The sequence below is a fragment of the Tursiops truncatus genome, chromosome 16 (genome assembly GCF_011762595.2).
Source record: "Tursiops truncatus isolate mTurTru1 chromosome 16, mTurTru1.mat.Y, whole genome shotgun sequence".
Lineage (NCBI taxonomy): Eukaryota > Metazoa > Chordata > Mammalia > Artiodactyla > Delphinidae > Tursiops > Tursiops truncatus.
In genome coordinates this window covers 63,451,217-63,469,455 of record NC_047049.1, presented here as the reverse complement: position 1 = coordinate 63,469,455, position 18,239 = coordinate 63,451,217, and the positions used below count along the sequence as shown (strand labels likewise).

Sequence of the window (18,239 nt, the reverse complement as noted above, 5' to 3'; positions counted from 1 at the left end):
AGATTAGGAGAGGGTGGAAATTTCTGACTGAGTACAGAGATTGAACAAAAGAATAGATATAAGAGCAAATATCAAAAAAAAGTATGCCCCTAAAAAGCAGGGATGGTAAGGTATATAAAAGAATATTGTGAGACATGACAAAATGCAGTATGAATGGAAGGATACAATGAAAGTTAGAAAGAAAGCCAGATTACAAAGGTCTTTTAAGTCCATTATAAAGCTATTATTCTGCAAGTAATAAAGAGCCACTGAACGTCTGGGAAAGAAATGGTAGTAGGAAGGAATGTTTCAATTACCACAGTTCTTAGATATACTAAGCATTCACAAACTTGGTGATTGATAAATCAGAAATTAAACTGCTTGGAACCCAATGTTTCAGTCAATTGAGATGAACAGTAAAGATTCAATGATAACTGACATGGTTATAAGTGAATCAACTGAAAAGGAGAACTAAAATTTAATAGTAAACAGAAGTCCAAGGAGAATTTTTTTTCTTGAAAACTATTAAACATTACTAAAATAAATTAACTTATTTCCCCTAAATCTATCAAATTTTCTTACAACTAAACTATGTGCCAATTCTTAAAATGATCAAAGAATGGATAAACTTTATTGAGGGGGCACATAATTTTTTGGCAAGTTGTGTGATAGTGGAATATGGTATCTTTTGTCAGCTTTGACCATAAAAACATAAAGAGAACTGTTTAGGGGTGGGGGACAAACAAAGTTTTTGAAAAGACATAAAAAAAGAAAAACTGAAGGTTTTACCATTTTCCCAAGAGTCTAATTTATAATACTGAAATTGTTACTTCTGAAGTGACTTATAATCCTTCCTGATTTTCTCTTCTTTAGTTGTCAACTAGTCTACTTCTGCCAGATTCTCATTTGTCAATGTCTTTGCATGTAACTGGATGATTTACTGAACACCCCTCTCAGAGAATTAAGTTCTGCATCTTTTACAAGATTTGCAATTTCATCTTCCAAATAATATTCCAATGTATTTGTATTTGTATTGCATCCAACCGTAAGACTAAATAGGCAAGGATGAATGTTAGTGTGAAAGGGATATCTGAGTGGGAATTAATCTTTTAGGTGGCAAATTCATTAGTGAATATTTTCATGTTACAATAACCTATGCTTCTCTAAACATTCTTGTAACTGCAGACTCAAAAAATGAACACTTTAATAAAGAGGACCCCTTGTATTTGTAAAGATCTTTAGTATAATGTTAAACAACATAGGCTTTGAAGTCACAGAGCTGGATACAAATACTATCTCTGAAGTGTGATGACTGTTTTCAGTTTTCTTTATATGTAAAATAAGGATAATAATACCCATCTCTTGGGATTATGAGGATTAAATGAAATAATGCATGTACTGTGACTAGCATATAGTTAATGCTCAATAAATGTTAGCTAAAGGGTTCTTTAAGAATACCATCCATTAAAATAAAGAAAAACCATAAGGCACAGCTGATAAATAAAAAGGGATGATGAACACGCAGGCTACTCTATGTCTTTTCATCTTACCGTAAAATTAAGACAAAATGTTTCCTCAACATCATCTTCTGGATAATCCAGTAACTGTTGCATGCTTCTGAAAAACAATATATATGTTTCTTTGAAGTAAAATATTATTGAGTATTTTGACTATTTTGCTTATGACTAAGTATATATTTTCATTCATTCTTGATCAAATCCTTTTGTTAATTTGTACTTTTATATTTGTTTCAGAATGGTGGATGTACAATGGAAAACTTATAAACAATGCTGAAGAAAAAGCAACCTACTCTAAGGCTTTCATCTCCTGCTTTGAATACAAAAACATGTATCCACCTATTTTCAACACTTGTTCTTATTTATATACAATTTTTATTCCATTTTATGTAATAAATAAAAAGAAACTTTACATATTACATGTAGGAATGAAGGTGATTAGAAGTAAAAGTCCAAATAAATCATTTAACTACATTCAGGAAACATTACCTTCCTAAATTTATTATCAGATATTCACAAAGTATTGTTAAACTAAAAATTCAGTACATGGTTTTATACACATAACGCTTTCAGCAGAAAATTCTCAGTCTGAGTAACACAATGGGTTTTCCTTTATTAGAAGGGCTATTAGTTTATTTTGGAAATTCAACAAGAACAACAGAAACATAATTATTCCTAAAAGGAAAGCTTCTGGACATTCCCCATTTCCTATTTTCTAAACCCCACTCTTGCCACTTTTTACAACTAACCTCCCAACATCAGGCATTAGTTCTTTCAAATCATCCAGAGATGGCTTCTTTTTTAGCAGTTTCTTATACAAAGCCAAAGGAAAATGGAGGTCCACAATAGTAAAATTATAAATTGCTAATCCACAGATAACACCAATCAAGTGGAACAAATCACTGTCTTCAAATGTCTAAAATTATAAGGGAAAAATAAGTAAAGACTTGTTCTCCAAGTTAAAACATTAAACTTTCTCTGATTACAAAAACACATACTTGTGGTAGAAAATTTTGGAGACACAGAAAAAAGTAATGAATAATAGGAAAGAAGTTCATTCTCATTCCCATCTCCCTGGGACAATACCACTGTTAGTATTTTTGCACATTTGCATTCAACGTATTTTCTGGGACAAACAAAATTAAAATTTAGTTGAGATGATACTAAATATATAATTTCACAACTGGCTTTTTCCCCAGAAATAGAATCGTTTTCACATCTTTAAGCATTACATTAATAAATGAAATGATTACTAGAACATTTTTTCTGATTTAAAAAATTATACACATTCAAAATTTGGAAAATAAAAAACCTAAAGAAGAAAATGAATTAAACACCTGTAATCCAATCACTTAGAAACACCCAAAAACAACGACTTAAAATTTTTTTAATGTATTTCCATCTACTATAAGTTCAGAAAAATAATTTAAAACATTATACTTAAGGCTTTCTCATTTTTCTAATTACAACACAAGTATTTTCTTATGTCATTAAATATTCTTCCAGGACCTCCCTGGTGGCGCAGTGGTTAAGAATCCACCTGCTAATCCAGGACACGGGTTCGAGCCCTGGTCCGGGAAGATCCCACATGCCGCAGAGCAACTAAGCCCATGCGCCACAACTACTGAGCCTGTGCTCTAGAGCCCACGTGCCTAGAGCCTATGCTCCACAATAAAAGAAGTCACTGCAGTGAGAAGCCCACGCACCACAATGAAGAGTAGCCCCTGCTCATTGCAACTAGAGAAAGCCTGAGCGCAGCAACAAAGACCCAAAGCAGCCAAAAATAAATTAATTAATTACAAAAAAAATTCTTCCAGAACACAATTTTTTTTTTTTTTTTTTTTTTTTTTTTTTTTTTTGCGGTACGCGGGCCTCTCACTGTTGTGGCCTCTCCCGTTGCGGAGTACAGGCTCCGGACGCGCAGGCTCAGCGGCCATGGCTCACGGGCCCAGCCGCTCCGTGGCATGTGGGATCTTCCCGGACCGGGGCACGAACCCGCGTCCCCTGCATCGGCAGGCGGACTCTCAACCACTGCGCCACCAGGGAAGCCCCAGAACACAATTTTTAATGGTTGCATATTATATCATATAAAAGTTCCATGGCTTACTAAGTTAGCTATTTTAACTATAGTTGGACATTTAGATTATTAAAATATTAAAAACAATGCTATTCCCCTCACCTGTCCCACCCCAGTAATCTTTAGAGAATTAACATATGGTCACAGGAAATTCAGTAAGCATGACAATTAAGAGCAAACAATTTTTAAACTAGATCTGGGGCTCCAGACCTGGTTCATTCATTATCTAGCCTCACTGTTTTCAAGATAAAAGTAGTATTAATTTCATATGGTTGTTGTGAGGATTAAGTGGAATAATGTATGTAAAATACTTTTAGCACAGTTCCTGAAGCACACAGTGAAGGCTCAATAAATATTATTCGAATTAGCTAGTAATTTTCAAAAGAAGATGGGCATCTTTTTTGCATATATTTTGGTCCGTAGCTTGGAATACCTCCTTAGAAGAAATTCTGCTTTGCAAGGAAGAATTTCAAAGTCAAAGGAAAGTTAAGCATACTATCAAACTCTTTTCCTCCACAACTGTTCTAGTTTGTACCGCCATTTGTAGTCCAGGAAAATGACTATCTTTCCACATTTTCATCTGCATACACATACCACAGACACATAAAACATATTTCTGAGTTAAAAAAATGACAACTTGTTTTACTATATATTTTTTACTATTAGTGATACTGAAAATTAGGGATTTGTGTGTTTGTGAAATGCCTCTTTGTATACTTGGCCCATTTATCTTTTGGGGGCTAGTGTTTACTTATATATTTGTATCTGAATTCATCATATGTCAGGGTTATTACCCTGTGTCATCTTTGTTACATATATGCTTTTTATGTTTTGTTATATCATATTTTTCATTGGTCAAATTAAACTTTTTCTTCTGTGATGTCCTACATTATGTTGAAGTTTAGAAAGTCCTTCTTAAGTAGGGCAGACTGAATATGTGTTAATCTCTCTTCTTCCAGAAATCCCTCTAAGTGAGAATAAAGAATTAAAAATGGCATAAACCCACAAGAAAAAAAGAATAGGGGAGGGTTTTAATAGCACTAAAGAGATTTCAATATTTCAAAATATGAGAAGTAAATGGATAGCTTGTCTGTTTCGGTAAAGCAGAAAAAACTGAAACAGTAGCTTTTAGAGGAAAGCCAGTAAAAAACAAGTTCATCTGTCCTGTAGGCTCAGGAACTGGAAGTACCAATTAATACCTGTAAAGTCAGAGGTAGTCCAGGTAGCTCAGTTAGTAAAACATAAGAATCTGAAAGAGGTATCAGAGTGGGGTTGAAAATAGGATGCTTGGTGGAAAGGCTGTTGCCTTTTTGGAAAGGATGAACTAAAGAGGCTCTGAAATCTGAGGTAGCTGATGGTCAGGGTGCTGCCTTAAACAAAGGGATCGGGCTTCCCTGGTGGCGCAGTGGTTGAGGGTCCGCCTGCCGATGCAGGGGACGCAGGTTCGTGCCCCGGTCCGGGAGGATCCCACGTGCCGTGGAGCGGCTGGGTCCGTGAGCCATGGCCGCCGAGCCTGAGCGTCCGGAGCCTGTGCTCCGCAACGGGAGAGGCCACAGTGGTGGGAGGCACGCGTACCGCAAAAAAAAAAAAAGAAAAAAAAGAAAAACAAAGGGATTAAAATGAAGGTCTGTACAGTGAACAGTGAGAATCCTAGCTTCCCTTTGCAGTGTTTGGAACACTACTAGAACACTGACAGCCAGGGCTACAACCTTTCCTGTAAACACAAAGAATAAAAAACTTATATATGCTGACATTTGAGGGTTCGCCCTTGAGAGGCTCCCACCTAATCACTCTATGAATAGGGCCAGTACACAGTGCCCATACACATAAAGTATCTAGGTAGCATTTCAGTGTCACACTCTAAAATAATAAACAGCCAAGAACCACAAGAAAAAGACAAAAGAAACAAACACAAGAAAACTGGATGAATAAGAGGTATTATGGGAAACAAAGAAAAACAATAAATTTTAAAAGACTACATTTAAGAAGATTAAAATCATAAAATATATCTTTTCAGAACATAATGGAATGAAACTAGAAATCAATATCAGAAGGAAATATGGAAAAGTCACAAAGATGTGGAAATTAAACAACACACTCTTAAAAAAACCAATGGGTCAAAGAAGGCATCACAAGGGAAATCAGAAAATACTTAAGAGACTCCTGAAAATGAAAATACACACACAAAAACTTATGGAATGCAGGGAAAGCAGTGTTCAAAAAGAAGTTTTTATATTTGTAAACATCTATTAAAAACAAGGGGACTTCCCTGGTGGCCCAGTGGTTAAGGATCTGCCTTCCAATGCAGGGGATGTAGGTTCGATCCCTGGTCGGGGAATGAGGATCTCACATGCCACAGGGCAACTAAGCCCATGTGCTGTAACTAGAGAGCCTGCGTGCCACAACTACTGAGCCCACGTGCTCTGGAGCCCGTGTGCCACAACTACTGGGCCCGTGCACTGCAACTACTGAGCCCACGCACCACAGCTAGAGAGAGGCCCGCGCACCGCAACGAAGATCCTGTGTGCCACAACTAAGACCTGATGCAGCCAAATAAAAAAATTAATTAATTAATTAAAAAGAAACAATTTCTCAAATAAATAACCTAACTTTATATCCTAAGGAGCTACAAAAAGAAGAGCAAACCAAACCCAAACCTAGCAGAGGGGGAAAATAATAAAGATTAAAGTGGAGATAAATGAAATGAGAATGGAAAAGCAATACACAAAGCAACAAAACCTAATGGTGATTCTTTTTTTTTTGGCGGTACACGGGCCTCACACTGTTGTGGCCTCTCCTGTTGCGGAGCACAGGCTCCGGACACGCAGGCTCAGCAGCCATGGCTCACGGGCCCAGCTGCTCCGTGGCATGTGGGATCTTCCCGTACTGGGACATGAACCCATGTCCCCTGCATCGGCAGGCGGACTCTCAATCACTGCGCCACCAAGGAAGCCCCAAGGTGATTCTTTTAAAAGATTAACAGAATTAACAAACCTTTAGCTAGAATGACCAAGAAAAAAAGAGAGAGGTCCTTACTAAAATCAGGACCGAAAGTGTGGACATTACTATCAACCTCAGAGAAATAAAAAGGATTATAAGAGAATACTATGAATAACTGCATGCCATCAAAATAGATAATCCAGATGAAATGGACAAATTCCTAGAAACACACAAACTACTAACTGACACTAGAAGAATTAGAAAACCTAAAGAAACTTATAACAAGAGATTGAATCATCAATCAAAAACCTTCCAACCAACAAAAACCTGAGACCATATTCTACCAAACATTTAGAAGAATTAACACCAATCATTCTCAAACTCTTCCAAGAAATGGAAGAGAAGGAAACAGTTCTTAACTCATTCTATGAGGTCAGGTATACCATGACACCAAAGCCAGACAACGACATCACACACACACACAAAAGAAAACTATACAGCAGTATTCCTTACAAATAAGAACAGAAAAATCATCAACAGAATACTAGGAAACTGAATCCAGCAGCACATTAACAGGATTACACACCATGACCAAGTGGGCTTTATCCCAGGACTGCAATGCCGTTCAACATAAGAAAACCAACCAATGTAATATATCACATAATGGAATGAAGGAAGGAAACCACATGATCATCTCAACTGATGCAGAAAAAAACATATGAATAAAATCCAACACCCCTTCATGATAAAAAACTCAGTAAACTAGGCATAGAAGGGAATTTCCTTAACATGATTCAAGGTATTTATGAAAAACCCACAGCTGACATTCCACTCAGATCAGGAAAAATTGAGAAGCATGTCCACTGTCACCACGTGCATTTGAAAGCATACTGGAAGTTCAAGGTGGGGCAATCAGACAAGAGAAAAAAATAAAGGTATACAAATTGGAAAGAAAGAAGTAAAATTAAATCTATTGAATTTATAGATGACATGATTTTGTATACAGAAATCCTAAAGAATGCACAAAACAAACTATTAGTGCTAATAAATGAATTCAGCACATGATCAACACAAAAAATCAGCTCTATTTCTACACAGTAGCAATGAACTAAAAATAAAATAATTCCATTCACGATAGCATCAAAAAGAATAAAATACTGAGAAATAAATTTAACCAAGGAAGTGTAAGACTTGTACACTGAAAACTATAAAACATTGCTGAAAGAAATTAAAAGACCTAAATAACTGGAAAGACATCTAATGTTCATAGACTAGAAGATAATATTGTTAAGGTGGCCATACTTCCCAAACTGATTCAATGCATTCTCTATCAAAACCTCAATGGCCTTTTTTGCAGAAATGGAAAAGCTAACTGTAAAATTCATACAGAATTGTAAAGGACCGCTAATAGTCAAAAGAATCTTGAATGAGAAGAACGAAGTGGGAGAACTCACACATTCCAATTTTAAAATCTACAAAGCTATAGTAAACGAGACAGTGTAGTACTGGCATAAGAATAGACATATACACCACTGGAATAAAATTGAGAGTCCAGAAATAAATCTATAGCTACAGTCAATTAATTTTCAACAGGGTGCCAAGACTTAACAAACAATGGTGGGACAACCAGGTATTCACATGCAAAGAACGAAGTTGAACTCTTACCTCACACCATGGACAAAAATGAACTCAAAATAGATGAAAGACCTAAATGTAACAGCTAAAACTATAAAACTCTTAGAAGAAAACTCAGGGGTAAATCTTCATGACCCTGAATTTGTCCATGGTTTCTTAGTTATAACACCAAAAAGCACAAGCAATAACATAATAGACAAAAAAAAAAAAAAAGACTTCACCCAAATTTAAAACTTTTGTTATCAAAGGACACTAGCAAGAAAGTAAAAAGATAATTCATACACTGGGAGAGAATATTTGCAAATCATATATTTGACAAGGGTCTAGCATCCAGAATACATAAAAGAACTCCTAAAACTCAGCAACAAAAAGAAAAACAAGCCAATTAAAAAAGTGTATAAGACTTAAAAAGACATTTTGCTAAAGAAGGCATACAAATGGCCAAACAAGCACATCATTAGCCAGTAGGGGATGCAAATCAAATCACAATGAGAGGGACTTCCCTGGTAGTCCGGTGGGTAAGACTACACGCTCCCAATGCAGGGGGCCCCAGGTTCAATCCCTGGTCAGGGAACTAGATTCCACATGCATGCCGCAACTAAGAAGCCTGCATGCCACAAGTAAACATGCCGCAGCAAATATCCCACGTGCCACAACTAAGACACGGTGCAGCCAAAATAAACAAATTAATTAATTAATTTTAAAAAACCACAGCGAGATACCACTTCATACCCACTATCATAATAAGAAAAATACAGAAATACATATATAAAATATATTTAAATATATATATATATATATATATATATATATATATATATATATATATATATATATACACACATACATACATATATATATATATTTTTAAAGGAAAGTGGCAAATGTTGACCAGGATTGTAGAGAAATTGTAATCCCCATGTATTGCTGATGGGAATGTAAAATGGTATAGCCATTGTGGGAAACAATTCGGTGGTTCCTCAAAAAGTCAAACAGAATTATCACATAACCTAACAATTCCATTCATAGGTATATACTCAAAATAACTGCAAACAATAACATGTACACAAGTTTTCACAGCAGTACTATTCATAATATTTAGCCAAAAGAGGTAAACAACCCAAATGTCCATCAACTGATGAATGAATATACAAATGTGGTATATCTATATAATGGAACATTATTCAACTATAAAAAGGAATTAAGTACTGACACATGATACAACATGGATGAGCCTCAGAAACATTATCCTAAGTGAAAGAAGCCAGACACCAAAGGCCATACACTATATGGTTTCCATTAACAGCAAATATCAAGAATAGACAAAGCCACAGAGATAGATAGTAAAGCAGTGATTGTCTGAAACTGAAGGAAGAAGGAAATGGGGAGAAACTGCTTAATGTCTACAGGTTTCCTTTTGAGGTAATGAAATGTTCTGGAACTGGAGAGTGGTGATGGTTGCACAACACTGTGAATGTACTAAATGCCACTGAATTGTACATTTTAAAATTCTTAAAATGATGACTTTTATGTTATGTGAATTTTACCTCATTAAAAATAATATTAAATTAAAAAGAACATATAGCCCTCTGCCTTCCTCCTTCTTTCCTACACCTTCTCTGAGGAGGTGGTCCAGTATGTCTGGGGCTAAGCTTTTGGCCAATGTAACCAGAAGACTAGCTACTTACTGAGTAAATACCTGGAAGATGATGGCTGTTAAGTTTCTCACTAGTGATTTAAGTCACATAAAATGGAAAGGGAGAAGGCTAAAGTAAACTCTGTGGTGTTTGTATAGAATTAGAGGTGTCAGTATCATCTCATGGTTTTTAACATGTGTGTATGTATATATATACACACACAAATATGTGTGTGTACATGTATACATATATATAAATATCCATACATGTTGAAATCCAGGAGATGTATGCCATGTGTGTATACATACATATAGTTCCTAGTTCTGTCTGCTGTGAGACTCTGAAAGCAATGACTCCTTGGTAGCAGTGAATACACGTAGCATCCAGAGCTTGACTTCTAAATACCATTTTATACTTAAAGAAGTCAGGGCTCTTAGGAGAAATGGCTAATGCCAGGACTGGGGTAGAGAAAACACAAAATGAGCCTGGAACATTTTCTGTACCAAATGTAATGAATAATTAGAGAATAATGGGAACATGTCAAAAGTACACAGAAGAGCAGCTCTATGGGGCTCCGATTGCCCAAATCAAGATATAACTGAAAAGGTATAAGAGATCCACAAGGAATTCCCTGCTGGTCCAGTGGTTAGGACTCCGCACTTCCACTGCAGGGGGCATGGGTTTGAGCCCTGGTTAGGGAAATAAGATCCCGCATGCCGCAAGGGCACGGCCAAAAAAAACCCACAAAGATATACAATAAAGCTTGTTACGACTGCCCCTCCCCTGGTCTCAAAACATTACCTTTCTGCAGAACTGAATAGAGGCCCATAGAACTCTTTGTGTTCCTGGCAGACAGGCGTCCACCCCACGGACACTCTTCAAATTCTATCTGCTACACCACTACAAACTGCCCTAAGAGATCAGCGCCAAGAAAGAGACCATAATTTGAACAGATTGTCCACCTACCTCAGAGGCCATCAGGACTATTCAACCATGTCTTACATGCCTAACTGTCAACAAAGGAGGCCTAAAAACTCACAAGTTGTCCCTAATCCCACTTCCATGTGGCAGTGTACAGGCCCTAAAATCTGACACAATGTTACTAACTGTCCCTGCTCCACCAGACCCCTTCTCTCTTCTGGAACTCACAATCTATCATTTGGAAAACTGCCTATATCCTAAACTTCTCCAAATTCTCCTTGCCCCTTTTCTAAATGAACAAGGCTGTCTCCTGAAGATGCTGTTTCCCCTGCAGCTCATAATAAATGGTGTTTGTTTAACCTTCCAACCCCTCATACAACCAGGCCTAGAGAGAGGTCTCCTGGCTCTTCACTCCTTCTAGACCTCCTTCCATTTGCCTTCTTAAAATCCCAGCTTCTGTCAAACACATGCCAACTGACCATTTTCCCTGCTACTGTTCCTTGTGCTGACATCTAAAGACATTCACAGTGCACTCATTCACAGATTCTGGCACTATCTTTTGCTTTCTTTTTCTACCACTATTCCTGCCATCGTTTTTGACGATTTCAATACCCGGGCCAAAAAAGGCATCCAACACACTAGCCTCTCAGTTCCTTAAACTGCAATTTTCCAACAAAAAATTTCCAACCGTCTTGTCCTCCCATCACATCTCAGACACCCATTCCCATGGTCATATTTTATATTTAAATGCAACCACCCAAATTTTAAGCATTCCCTATCTGACCATCATTTCTTACTTTGTAACTCACCCCCCCCAATACTTTGACTCACACTACAACTCAACTCCACCAGCAACTACAAGCCATTAACCACACTACTTTTTAAAAAATCATCACCTCCCAACCAAGTCCTTACATTTTCCTCCTTACAAAGCTTAAATTCTATAATCCATCAAGATAATCAATCATTCCCCTGCTCTTTCTTCCCTTCTGTTTATACTCACTTGCTAAAACCACAACCTAGTTAATCAACTGTCTGTTTCATTTTTACCTCTACCTAAGCAGCTAAATGTGACTAAAGAAAATAAACACAACCATGTTGATTGGTCTCCTTTTAAAATTCATGAACGTACGTTTCAAATGGGCCTCCAATGCCACCAGTCTAACCCTGTATTTATTTACATGGTCATCTTATTTTCCCACTCCCCTAAGTGATTATTTCACTCTTTCTCCTTTCTTCTTCAAACCTCCAACAACCTTCCCCCTATTCGAACTTTTTAACAAACTTGCGTCTTATTTCACTGTAAAGTAGAAATAATTCTAAGAGAACTTGCACAACCTCCCACCATCAAATCTACCAGAAGATTTGTATTTACATATATACTTGGCTTTCTCTCATGATATTATGGATCTATGTGTCTGATTAGAGTCAATCCTCCACTAGCATACTCATCTGCATCTTTTCTTCACAATTTAAGGACTGTGCTCCTGCAGCTGATATCCCCTCCTGCATAGCTGATTTTCTACTTTCTGAGTAATTCATCACAACAACATGCAAACATGCTTTAATTTCTCATGTAAAATAAAATACCCTTTCTTGATGAAGAAAAAAACATGTATAGTATAGCACTTCTTTTTAAAAATACTTCTTATTTTCAAATACTTTAACACTCACAAGAAATTACACAAATAGTACAAAATTCCTCTGTACTCTTTACTCAGTTTTCCCCAATAATAACAGCTTAAATAACCATACTTAAAACCAGGAAACTGACATTGGTATGTGGTATACTACTACATACGTACTTATATTTATTTTTTCAAAAACGGTTAAACTGTAACATTCCTTTTGAAAAGAATAACTTTAAGAGGAGGGAGGAAGTACAGTGGAGGGGGTAGAGACAAAAGTTATACTTTTTTAGATACGTTATTTTGTAGACTTGACTTTGGAACTATTGTAACTATTTCATATAACTATAAAACTAAATTGAAATTAAACAAGCAATCCCTAAAAATTAAAAATTCTACAAGTTAACCTACGTGTGTATCTACTTGGTATAATGATACAGAGTGTACCAATTTCAAGTGATATCAAAACACAGTTATTATAAAGATGTTAAAACAAACAAACAAAAAACACAGTTATTTGCCTGTGTATCTCACCTGGGGTATACTCAAAGGGCAAAAAAACCCTGCAAAATACTTAAAAATGAAACAAAACAAAACTACAGTTGACCCTTGAACAGCTCAGGGGTTGGGGCGCTGATCCCCTGTGCTGTCGAAAATCTGAGTACAATCTTATAGTCAGTCCTCCATCCTTAGATTCAACCAACTGAGGACCGTATAGTATCACAGTATGTATTTATTGAAAAAAATCGGCGTATAAGTGAACCTACACAGGTCAAATCCATGTTGTTCAAGGGTCAACTATATTTTCAGTTATCATAATATTGGTTGAAAGGTTGGTATTGTTAGGCAATAAATGTATAAGTCTGGAACATTTTATCACACCAAGTACACCAGGTAGCAAGGAAGCTACTAAACAGTATTAAGATTGTGTCAAAAGGACTCAGGTGCCAAGTTGAAGAGCTCTCCCTGGACAAAAGTGGGATAATATTAATAAAGATAATAACTGCAACAGACTGAAAAACATCAACTATGTTTAAGTCCATGAATATATAATAATATTCGAAAACAAAATCAAAAAATGAATTGTCACCACTGGAGCATGCTAATTCTTTTGAAAAATAACTACAGAGAGAATTCTTTCCCATATGAACTGTACTAATAAGGATTAAATAGCAGATATGAGAAAATTTCTTTACATGTAAGTATCCAAGCTACAAAAATGAAAAAGAAATGTTAGAGTAAGAGTAGTACCATTTTGCCACCCCTAATAAATTAACTAGCCTAGGCACTGATCATCATGACTGCTAACATCACAAAGGACAGCCAGTCTCCTGGAAGAATGAATAAATAATACATCAAGGTTTTTAGAACAAACAGTAAATAATTCAAATTTCTTTCAACTCAGAGTTCTACAAACTGAACCATCCATTTCACTTACAGTTTCTAAATCAGGGGCCGGCAAACTTTTCCTGTAAAGGGGCAGACGGTAAATATTTTAGGCTTTGTTGGCCATAGGGGCTCGTTGTAACTCCCCACTCTGCCTCTGCCAGTTTTAGCTAGAAAGTAGCAATGGACGATAGATAAATGAGTAGGCACTGACTTTATGTGCTGGGAAGAACTTTCATGGACTGTAGTTTGCTGAGTAGTTACCTCTGCCCTAAATTATAAGGTAGAGAAATCAATGATCCCTAATGATAAATTAATTCTCCCCAGAAGAAAAGTTCATCTGGTACTTATTCAATCCTCAAATCTAACTCAGCAGAACAGTCAACATCATTTTCAGGATGACCATTCCGTAATTTATTTTGCTAATTTGAAATGTGTGGTAAGCATTAATGTGTTCTGATGACTCTGAATCCAAACGTTTATAATTTTTAAAATTGTAATAAAGAAGATCTGTAAATAAAATGTTAGGTATCCAGTAATAACTCCTATTTATTACTGAGCTAAGTTGAAACATATAGGTATATATACATAGGTGTATACAGACAGACAGACAGATAGATAGATATAGAAGTAATTTAGACGGTTGGACTTTTTACCTTATCAGAAAACCAAATGAGCCTGGAATCTTCATAATACCTAAACATGCCATATTTAGGATCCAATAATTCCCTCATGATGAGCAAGAAAAATTCTTTGCGTACCCCTCCTGCATCAACAGCATCTTCTCCAACAAATATAACCTAAAACAGGTTAATGCAAACACTGAATGTAAAGAAATGAACGTATATTCTGGAAACCCTACAACACGTTATTTATTACGAATAAAAGCGTGGCAATTAATAGCTAAAAAATTTTTAAGTATGTAATTTTATTAAGATTCAAAGATACACTAAAAATGAACAGGAAAACTTTAAACATATTTTCTAAATAAAAGTTCCAATTATACAAAAGAAAATGTTAAATTACCTTGAGTGGCTTTTTGTAGTCTATATTCTTTGTTTTCCTAAGGACTTCCATTGCATCTCCTACTATATTTTCTCTACGTACCACTAGAATTAAGCAAGGATTCACAGATTCAATCACTGGGAGAAAAAGAGAGGAGACATTCTGTCTGTGGGCCTGGTCAATAGCCATCTAGAAAACAAAAGAGTAAAAATTTAATAGCAATGCTATAAAGAAGCTGCTGTGACTGAATAAGCTAACCTCTACCTACTAATTATAGATATCCTATAATTCCTATACTACTGAATTCACACAGCACCTAACACAGTATTCAGCACAGCATCAGAGCTTAATAAACTGAGCATAAAGAGTATCCTTTTGAATTTTTTTATAGTAATGTATAACTGATGATACCATTAAGCTAAGTAAGCATGGAACTGTAATAATTATGATAAATCTGAACACTGTTGTTTCTCAAAAAATAACTAGGATGGAGAGTGAGGAGAAAAAGAAAACAGCATTAAAACAACCCTTTAAAGAGAAAAAGAAACAGCCTGGCCAACTAAAAGGTTTATAGAAATTCATTTAGTAGAGTTATCACCATATATGCTCACAAACCAAGCATTTGGCTTTTACCATTTAAAGCTTTTATTTTTTTCCTATGATTTTCCTTGTGTTCTTAATTCTAAAATGGAATATCCTACATTGAAAGCACCAAGTGATTAACTTTCTTTCTCTCTCTTTTTTTTTAATATTTATTCATTTATTTGGCTGCACCAAGTCTTAGTTGCAGCACACAGGATCTTTGTTGCCGCATGTGGGATCTAGCTCCCTGACCAGGGATCGAACACCGGCCCCCTGCATTGGGAGCATAGAGACTTAACCACTGGACCACCAAGGAAGTCCTGATTAACTTAGCATTTAACAAAGATTGCTAAAAAACTAGCAATCTAGCTGTTAGTATAGAATCCTACAAAAATATTTATTTCTTCTGTTGATGAAAATGGAAATAAGCACATCTCTAAAATTTCTCCTACTATTATTGTTTAAATATATGGAAGAATTTAGAATAGTAAACGCATTTATTTTAAAGGAATAAAAATTGCCATCAAAATTGGGGGAGGGGTAATTTTAAAAAGCATTTTTAGACTATTAAGTGTTCAAGGTCTCATCTCATCCTTAGTCCTCAGCCTCTATAGTCTGATATTCTATACCAGAGGAAGAAACTCAAAAACTTTTAAATTTACAAGTCCAAATGATAAAGCAAACTTACTGTAGTCCTTCACGGTCATAATGTAAACTAGTTTTAAAATTTCTCATTATAAAGGAAAGAAAGTTCAGCTTAAAGTGGGGGGGCGGAGGGGAAGGACAGTGGGGAGGAGGAAGAGGAGATGACCAACCTCAGGAAAGTACCTTATTTATTACTAAAACGTTCTTCACGGACATTTCATACCCTCCTCCTAACAACTGATCAAATGCCTCCTACTTTTTAACATCACCTCACCTCTACTGATTTTCATCTCTTACCAAGTATATAAATAGGGAAGATATAATAAAGCAAGATTTGAAACAAACCATTTTATCAAGTAAACTAGTCAAACTGTTTATAAAGACTGTATATTTCTATAATGAAAGAAGATTATACCATTTTTTAGATATAAAATGATAAAAATCTAAATTATTCTATGTCCTTTTAAATATATATAAGTATCCCTCATAAGAATACACATTTCACATGCAACAGTCTTCTTCATAGGTACCAAAGGTGCTTTGGTAAAAGTAGCTTTTTTTTTTTTTTTTTTGGTATGTGGGCCTCTCACTGCTGTGGCCTCTCCCATTGCGGAGCACAGGCTCCGGACGCACAAGGCTCAGCGGTCATGGCTCACGGGCCCAGCCGCTCTGCGGCATGTGGGATCTTCCCGGAACAGGGCACGAACCCGTGTCCCCTGCATTGGCAGGCGGACTCTCAACCACTGCACCACCAGGGAAGCCCGTAAAAGTAGCTTTGCAAAAGACAGACCACAAAGGCACAAAATATCCCCAAAGACATTTCAAATACTTTAAAAAAACACCAGAGAAACAATTCAAAAACTACTCTCAAATTAAATTAGTACTATACAATATTTTACCTGCATCTGTAAGACTGCATCTGTTTGTAACAGAGTAGTTTTTGCTTGGGCGTCAAATACAAATGGATATGTGCAGATTGTAACAGGGATATCTGCCAACTAGAAATAAAAAATTAGCTTATTAGTACAAATTGGTTTGTAACTTCTTGTAGGTACTGTCATTTCTTGTGTAAAGTTGATCATATTCTTGGTTTATTCACTTTTGTGTCATTCAGGAATTATAAATAAAATGTGGCTTATTTCTTTTTTTAATTTAATTTTATTTTTTATACAGCAGGTTCTTATTAGTTATCCATTTTATACATATTAGTGTATACATGTCAATCCAAATCTCCCACTTCATCACACCACCGCCCCCCCCTCCCGCCACTTTCCCCCTTTGGTGTCCATACGTAAAACGTGGCTTATTTCTGAATATAGAATTTTTACTGATAATTAGATGAGGCATTGGAATAACCCTAATTCCTAATTTTAGGAGATAACTGTATACTTGAGAATCCATAAAATTGTAAATTACAGGTATCTTTTGCTTAACATCTTAACTCCAAGTTTCAGTGAATTAGGCTGCAAATTTATTCTAAATGTGGGGCTCCTATGTTAAATACAGTTCCCAGTTCTTATATGTTAGGGCTACTCTAGCAAGTGAGGCCAATGATAAGCAATCTACTTATTCATTCAACAGATATTTACTGCCAGGTCATTAGGGGGACAACACTATTATAAGCCCAACAATCTGTTCATTCATTTAACTTACAAAATAAGCACGATTAGTATTATTATTTTCTGTCAATCTTCAAAGTTGATCAGTAATAGCTGATCTATTATTACCATTATCAGACATTAGTCACCTTATCAACAATTATTTATCCTAGCAGGTAAAACATAGTGATTGATTGCTAAGTTTTTAACAGGGCAGAAAAATACAAAGAGCTATGAATTGCCAGTCACAGATCTTGCAGTTGGAGGATGTTATACTACCATATACCCAACAAAGCAAAATTTTTGTGCCAGCCTTGACACAGAGCCCCTTCTTATTATAAGGCTTCCAGTGAAGACTTAATACACCATGAAACAATCCTCTTCTTTTTAAGTTCTTAGAAAGTTCTTTATATTAAGTCTGAATCTGCATTTCTATACATCACTTCGTTTTCTATTTCAGTCTTCATTCTGCCCCTGCAGGGAAGTTTATATGGTTTAGATACTTCGTGCTGCCATGCTCTCCCTAGGATGTCTTTTTCCCACACTAAACATGCCGTTTTTCCAACCATCCTGAAAATAATATGGTTTCCAGCTCTACTCCATCCTAACCGCCTTCTTTTATTTTATTTATTTATTTATTAGGCTGCGCCGGGTCTTAGTTGTGGCATGTGGGATCTAGTTCCCTGACC

The 18,239-nt window shown here is 36.0% G+C and overlaps 1 protein-coding gene across 8 annotated transcripts in view; it reads right to left on the bottom strand.

The window, feature by feature from the left end:
- Positions 1-18,239, bottom strand: part of HERC4 (HECT and RLD domain containing E3 ubiquitin protein ligase 4) — a 234,185-nt gene that overhangs the window by 11,236 nt on the left and 204,710 nt on the right. For 7 of the 8 annotated variants that reach the window (XM_073793536.1, XM_073793537.1, XM_073793535.1 and 4 more), the window contains 5 exons: positions 16,852-16,950; positions 14,747-14,914; positions 14,377-14,520; positions 2,246-2,412; positions 1,530-1,596 (listed from right to left, as the gene is read on the bottom strand). In XM_073793536.1, the coding sequence (XP_073649637.1) occupies positions 1,530-1,596; positions 2,246-2,412; positions 14,377-14,520; positions 14,747-14,914; positions 16,852-16,950 (645 nt within the window). Of the gene's footprint in view, positions 1-1,529; positions 1,597-2,196; positions 2,413-14,376; positions 14,521-14,746; positions 14,915-16,851; positions 16,951-18,239 lie in introns of those variants that run through there. The other variant, XM_073793540.1, reaches the window with a different exon arrangement.